This window comes from Solanum verrucosum, unplaced genomic scaffold, assembly GCF_900185275.1.
Source record: "Solanum verrucosum unplaced genomic scaffold, falcon-dt-bn FXZP01000276.1, whole genome shotgun sequence".
Lineage (NCBI taxonomy): Eukaryota > Viridiplantae > Streptophyta > Magnoliopsida > Solanales > Solanaceae > Solanum > Solanum verrucosum.
Window position 1 is genome coordinate 148,158 of NW_026019946.1, and position 7,394 is coordinate 155,551.

The following is a 7,394-nucleotide window of genomic DNA, read 5'->3' on the forward strand; positions in this document are numbered from 1 at the left end:
GAGATATGATTCGGATATGTAGGATCTCTCGATGATTAATGAAGACTTAAATAGTTAATATCAAGAAGAGAGCAAAGAAATGATTGGAAAGAACACACACGGGACGAAGAACATAGGAGAAATGAGCTTGACGACCCTGGCGCATTGCTGGCGCAGGGCGCTAGGCCTCTTATTACCGAAACTGTTTTGTGGCGCACTGCAGATGCGCTGCCCCAGCCCCTCTAGCGCTATGGGCGCGTTGCCCCAGCCCGAGCCTAGAAACCCGACGAACTTTTTATCTCAATTTCCAGCCCTATCTCCTCTACAATAGAATGATTTCCTCCAAATTCTCCTAGATTCATAAACCAAATACCATTCCAATGAAAATCCACACAAAATCCATCAAGAACAACACTCATTCACAAAACCCTCACCTCAAGAACTCAACAAGATTCCATTGTTAAAGAATGAAGCAAAAACCTCAAGAACTTCTCAAGAATTCAATAATTCGACTTCAAGAATGAATCCATGGTAAAAGTTTACATGATTGGCGTGAGGGCGAACAAACCCAAAACTATGAAAGCTTACATACCTCGGATGAAACTAAGTTCTTGGTGAAAATCCTCAAAACTCGATGAACGCTTGAAACTTTCTTCTCTTTCTCCTCTTCAACTTTTCCCTAATCTTTTAAACTCTTTTGGAATGTTTAGAATTTACTTAGCCTGATTAGACCCCTTAGGGTGGTTAGAATGTGTTAGGATAGTGGGGTAAGGAAAAGACCAAAATATCCCTCCTTAAAACAGATGAACATTGCCTAAATTAGAGAGGCTGCACTTAAATGGACATAACTCCTTCATCTGAACTTAGAATTTAGCAAACTCGGTGGCGTTGGAAAGACAACTCGAAGACCTTCGATTTGATACCTCATGGGCCACCTAACTCATTCTGTGCTAAAAATTATAGTCGTTTGAAGTTGACCCAAGAATAACGTCATAGAGAAACTCAATTGGAACGAAAGTTTCCAACTCAACTTTATGCTAGAGAATTTTAGCGACCTTAACAACTAAGAAAATTTAAAATCACTCAGTACTAATCTTATTCACCGTAAAGAATGACTCGAGCCTTAATTTAGAAATTTTCGGGATGTTACACTAACATACCTTGCTTCTTTAATCCCAAGAAAAATGGTGAATTGGAGACTTGATCTTGAAACTCTAGATTCTTATTTCTTAGCTTTAGAGAGAGAAATTTGGGGGAAGAACTTGGAGAGAATTTGAGAATTTTGAAGAATGATTTAGAATGGGCTATTTGGGGGTTTAAAACCTTTATATACAGCTTAGGTTAGAAGGTAAAACGACATTATATTGAGTTAAAATAATTAGGAAAAGACCCAAAAACCCTTTTAAAATAACTGTCGTACTCGACCTACGGACTGTACTGGTCAACCGTAGAAAGTTTCAAAAACCTTTTATATAGACCACTTTTGACGGAACCCTATATACGGCTCGTAGGTCTTCTTACAGATCGTACATACCTAGAAACCCAACTTTAACCCTTAAAATTTTCACCAAGTCTGGGAATCACCTACGAGACCTGTCTACGACTCATACATAGGTTGACAGACCGTCCTGGTGAACCGTAAAAATGATATTGGGGGTTTGATTTAAAATTTTATTTTCCCCAATTCTTGCGGTTGCCATCTACGGCCCGTTGAAGCTTCTACAGTCCGTAGATGGTACTCGTAGACACAGACACCAGTCTAAAAATGCATTTGTCCTTCTTTTCCAAATTTGAGGTGTTACACGGGGTGTTCACAGTTTGAATAAAAAATGATCTAAATAAAAAAATCGAACCAAATCAATTAAATTAACTGATTTTATTTGTATTTGGTTTGGTTTGGTTTTAGATTTTTAAAAATCGATAGTATTTGGGTTGGTTATGATTTTGTTAGAAAAAAACCAAAGAGAACTGGCAAATTATATACATATATTTTATTATTATACATACATAATATACTATTTTTATAAACAATTTTAAAGATCTTATATATGTTTTCATTAAAATTTATTTATACGAGTATCTATGACAATTCTTTGTGGATTGGAAATGTCACTAGTCTCTTCATTCTAGACAAAAATAATGAATTTTCAACCTTTATTCATAGTAAATTCAATGATCGAAAGTTATGTAATGTCAGTCATTCTACTATGTTTCGTTTAGAATGGATTGTTGTCACTTTTTTCACGTTTTGAATGAATCATTTTTTTAATTTTTGTCTATGGTTAATAATCGAACCAAATCGAAATCAATAACAACCGAACCGATTAATATATATTACATTTGGTTTGATTTGATTGTGATAATTTTAAAATCGATTAAATCGATTTGATATTAATTTTAATTTTGATCAATAATCGATCCAAACCGACCCGTAACACCTAGTTCCCAAAAATCTCTATCCCTGTCATTTCTCTACCCTTCTTCAATGACCAAGTCAGTAAAATTCCTTCACGACACAAAACAGAATGTAACCAAACACACACACACAAAAAAAAAACAGAATTAACCATCGCTGCTATGCATCCACAGTTCAGAGCCGGAACTTTCTCTCAAATGGGGTTCACCAAGCGCCCCCGAAATTATTATCCTGTGAGCACCAACCTAGCAAGTACTCTTCCTCCCTCTCTCTTTCTCTCTTACTTTCCTTTATCAAGGTTTAGGCAAATAACAAGAAATCATCCAGTTTCATCTATGTGTTTTTGAAGGTTTTTTTTTTTTTTTTTAATATATGTGAACAGGTGAAGAAGTGGAGAAGAGCATTTACTCTCTTCTTACCCTGGACCGTTGGGGTTCACTCAATCATATGGGGTATAAAATGGCTTCACTAAGGCCAGTTCATGGGAAAATGGCTTTAAAATTCTTGAATTGGTTTATTAAGCAACCTGGTTTGGAGTTCACTCATATTATTCATATGTATGGTATCACGACTCACATACTCGTTAGAGCTAGAATGCATGACTACGTTAAGTCAATTTTGGGGCATTTATCTGAAATGGGTGTTGGGTCAAGTTCTGTTTTTGGTGCTCTAATGGATACGTATCGCCTTTGCAGCTCAAACCCTTCTGTTTTTGATATCTTAATTAGGGTTTATGTGAGAAAAGGTGAACTTAAAGATGCTCTTCAGGTATTTAATTTGATGAGTTCTCAAGCATTTAAACCGTCGGTTTACACTTGTAATATGGTTCTAGCAGCAATGGGGAAGCAGGAAAGTGCTGAGTCCGTATGGTCGTTTTTCAAAGAAATGCTTGCTAAACGTATTTGTCCCAATGTTGGTACGTTTAATATACTTTTACAAGTTCTTTGTGCCAAAGGGAAGGTTGAGAGAGCAAATTGTTTGCTTGCAAAGATGGTAGAGAGTGGTTATAACCCTGATGTGGTTACTTATAATACTTTGCTTAATTGGTATTGCAAGAAGGGAAGGTATAAAGCAGCTTTAGAACTGATTGATTGCATGAATTCCAAGGGTCTTGAAGCTGATGTTTGTACTTACAATATGTTTATAGATGACTTATGCAAGAAGAATAGGAGTGCTAAGGGCTATTTAGTATTGAGGAAGATGAGGAAGAGATTGATTGTTCCAAATCATATTACTTATAATACTCTTATTAACGGGTTTGTGAAAGAGGGGAAGATTGACGCTGCAATGAAGATTTTTCATGAGATGTTGAAGCTCAATCTTTCACCAAATTGCATCACTTTCAATGCTTTGATTGATGGGCAATGTCGAGCAGGCAATCTTAAAGAGGCTCAAGAAATACTGACTGAAATGGAAACAAGAGGTCTACGGCCCGATGAAGTTAGTTATGGGGCTCTCTTGAATGGTTTTTGCAAGCATGGCATGTTGGATTCTGCAAGAGATATCCTCAAGAAGATGAAGCTGAACGGATTATCTCTCAATCAGCATGCATATACAATGTTATTAGAAGGGATATGCAAAACGGGGTCGCTAGGAGAAGTTGTACCGTTACTTGAGGATATGTTTGAGAGTGGTATATGTCTTGATGTTGTTGCATACTCGGTACTTCTAAATGGATTTTGTAAAGCTGGAATGCTAAATACAGCAATGGAAATATTATGTAGGATGTACAAGTTTGGAGTTTTCCCAAATGATGTAGTATACTCTACTTTGATCTACAACTTTTGCAAGCAACAAGATGTCCTAAAAGCAATGAGAATCTATGCAATGATGCACAAAACAGGCCATACTCCTGACACTTTCATATGCAACTCACTGATATCTTCTCTTTGTACAGGTGGAAGAGTAAGAGAGGCAGAGGATTTCATGCGTCACATGTGTACGATTGGTCTTGTTCCCAATTCTGCTGCTTTTACTTCTGTTATTGATTGCTATGGGAATGTAGGTGAAGGGTTAAAAGCATTATCCTGGTTTGACGAAATGATTAACTTGGGTAGACAGCCTAGCTTTTACACCTATGCAAGCTTACTAAAAGGAATATGCAGAGGAGGGAACCTTACAGAGGCGCTTGGATTATTTGATAGGCTCCGTGGAATTTACTGTGCGACAGATGTTGTTGTCTACAACTCATTGCTGGCTGAGATCTGTAAGTTAGGCCACTTCCACATGGCATTAATCCTTATCAATGAGATGGTTCAGATTAATGTGCTCCCTGATAGTCATACCTACACCAGTCTCCTAGCTGGCTTGTGTCGGAAGGATAAGTTGGTCCCTGCAATTCTTATGTTGGAAAGAGCATTGAGTAGAGGAGACCCCTCTTCAAACCGGGTCATGTATACATGTATTATTGATGGGCTTTTCAAGAGTGGCTTGCCTAAGGTTGCCAGTTTCTTCATTGATGAGATGACATGGAAAGGTCTTGCCCCAGATACCGTGGCACTGAATGTGGTGATGGATGGTTACTCAAAACATGGACAGATTGATAAGGTGAGTAGTTTCTTTTATACAATGAGAGAGAGAAGTGAAATGCCTTCCTTGGCTACATATAATATTCTATTACGAGGCTATTCGAGACAGAAGAACATATCTGAGTGCTCTAAGTTATATCAGTCTCTTAGAGAAAAAGGTTTCACTCCAGATAAATTAACATGCCATTATGTGACTCTTGGATTCTGTGAGTCGAGTCTGCTGGATATTGGGGTTAAATTTATGATAAAAATGATGTTGGGGGGAATAGTGGCAGATAAATTCACATTCAACATGATCATCAGTAAATATTGTGAAAGGGGTGAGATGAAGAAGGCCCTTGATCTTCTTTCTTTAATGACTGCCACAGGTGTTTCTCCTGATGGAGACACTTACAATTCAATATTTAAGGGACTGAAAAGAACATTGGACTTCCAAAATTCACATCGTCTCTTGCATAAAATGATCGAAGAGGGTTTTGTTCCAGTTGACAGACAATACTGCAATTTAATCACTAGTATGTGTAAGGTTGGAGATGTTAAGGGAGCATTCAAACTAAAAGATGAAATGGAATTATTAGGTGTTAGTTCTCGTACTATAGCTGAGGGTGCAATTATAAGAGGGCTTGTGCTTCGTGGGAAGATGGAGGAAGCAATGCTGGTACTTGAATGTATGCTACGGGTGCATCTACTTCCGACTGTTGCCACATTTACAACTGTGATGCATGGACTTTGCAAAAGTTCTAAGTTTTGCGAGGCCTTAAAATTGAAAACTACAATGGAGCTTCATGGTGCAAAGCCAGATGTTATTGCTTACAATGTCCTCATAACAGGCCTTTGTGCCGGTGGTTATATTGATGATGCATATGATCTCTATGAGGAGCTGAAAGAGAGGGGTATGTGTCCCAATATTACAACCTTCACGGTTCTTCTCAATGCATTTTGTTCTGGGAATGATCTTGCAAAGGGTGAAAATCTTTTAAATGATCTGCAAGAGAGAGGACTGGTAGGTGAATATTCAAATAACCAAACATTATGTGAAAGATTGACAATCGTGAAGGAAAAGCTAAATGCTTTAAGAAAGAAGAAAAAGAAAAGAAGATAGGTATATTGATATAGAAAGATAACACTGGGAACATTTATCTAGCTTGCTGGAAATGATCTCTTCATAGGGGTCTCATGGCTTAAACTGGGCTTCAATGGTTTAGATCAGGTCTATCTGAGACATCTGCAACTGGAACTTTGGACACTTCTACCATTTGAAGTGTATTTCTATGTTCGGTGTCCTTTTAAGATATCTGTCCTACAAGGTGGATATGAGGATATTGCAGCTCACAAAGTGGTCAACTGTGTATCTGACACTGATCTGTCTGAATAGGTATATGACATTTCTTGGTTTGTTTATTCTGTTTGATGCACCAGGTCTATCTAGTAAGCTTCATCTTCAGTCTGGTCAATTAGTTTGTTTCTGGTTGATATTGCTGGACCTTTATGTTTGGACTCTTTACTTCTGCAGCTTATGTGCTCTACATTGAAGTGCATTTCGTTATCTATCAAGACCACTAGATTGAAGTGTCGCAAATCACACTGAAGCTTGTTTCTTCAATGTGTAAGTGTGTATATCCCTTGCATGTCTTTTTTCCTCAATTTCAGTAAGTATGCTATGGTTAAGAGCAGGATGTTTGTATTTACCTTATATAAAAAAAAATGAAGAGAAGCAGTATGTTGAAAAAATCCTCTAGCTTGGCCAAGTGAGATAAAACTTTAACCTCAACATACAAGGATGAATTATGTGGATAGTGAATGTTAAGAATGAGTTAATAGTGAGTGAAAGTTAGTGGTTAGGGCAGAAACAACTTCCCACCGTAGCTTGCATTCTTACAAACTCTCAGGTGAAGTGGATTTACATATGATTGCTTCTGCTAGCGGTTGTAGTACCTGCATGGGTACCTTTATACTTGTATTTCTGCATTTTTTCAACATGAGACTATGGAAAAGACAATATCCTAATGATCTATGTTTTTTATTGATCCCCATGGTGGATAGATTTTTGCAAATATGCCTTTTATCTTGCCTTCCATCCTGGATACGTTATGGATGTTTCTTGCCATGTTTTTAATTCACTTAATATGAGTAATCTACGTAACATCTTGTGTTATGGATAGGAGTATGGGTACGGGCGTTGGGCCATAACTAATAAATGTGCATTCTAACATATATAAGTGTATGCTTGACAATTAAATGAAGTTATTAAATTAAAGCTAGTATAATTAAATTCTTTGTAAGCTCTTAATATTTTATTCAAATATTTCTCTCGTATAGTAGCAAAGTAATCTAGTGCTTTATGTGAATATATATATGACATAAACCCAAAATCAAACTAAATACTCAATCAATTATCAACCTATACTTCTTAGGCAAAGGTATAGTTAAAGCACCCAAGTTAGGTTTGACCAAATCTGGTTCGGATCCCA

At 37.1% G+C, this 7,394-nt stretch overlaps 1 protein-coding gene across 1 annotated transcript; it reads left to right on the plus strand.

Moving 5' to 3' along the window:
- Positions 1-2,556: 2,556 nt before the first annotated feature.
- LOC125809831 (pentatricopeptide repeat-containing protein At5g55840) lies at positions 2,557-7,048 on the plus strand. Its single transcript, XM_049489411.1, has 3 exons — positions 2,557-2,647; positions 2,778-6,351; positions 6,437-7,048. The coding sequence occupies exons 1-2, from the start codon at positions 2,557-2,559 to the stop codon at positions 6,023-6,025; spliced, it is 3,339 nt and encodes a 1,112-aa protein (XP_049345368.1). The 3' UTR covers positions 6,026-6,351; positions 6,437-7,048.
- Positions 7,049-7,394: the final 346 nt, after the last annotated feature.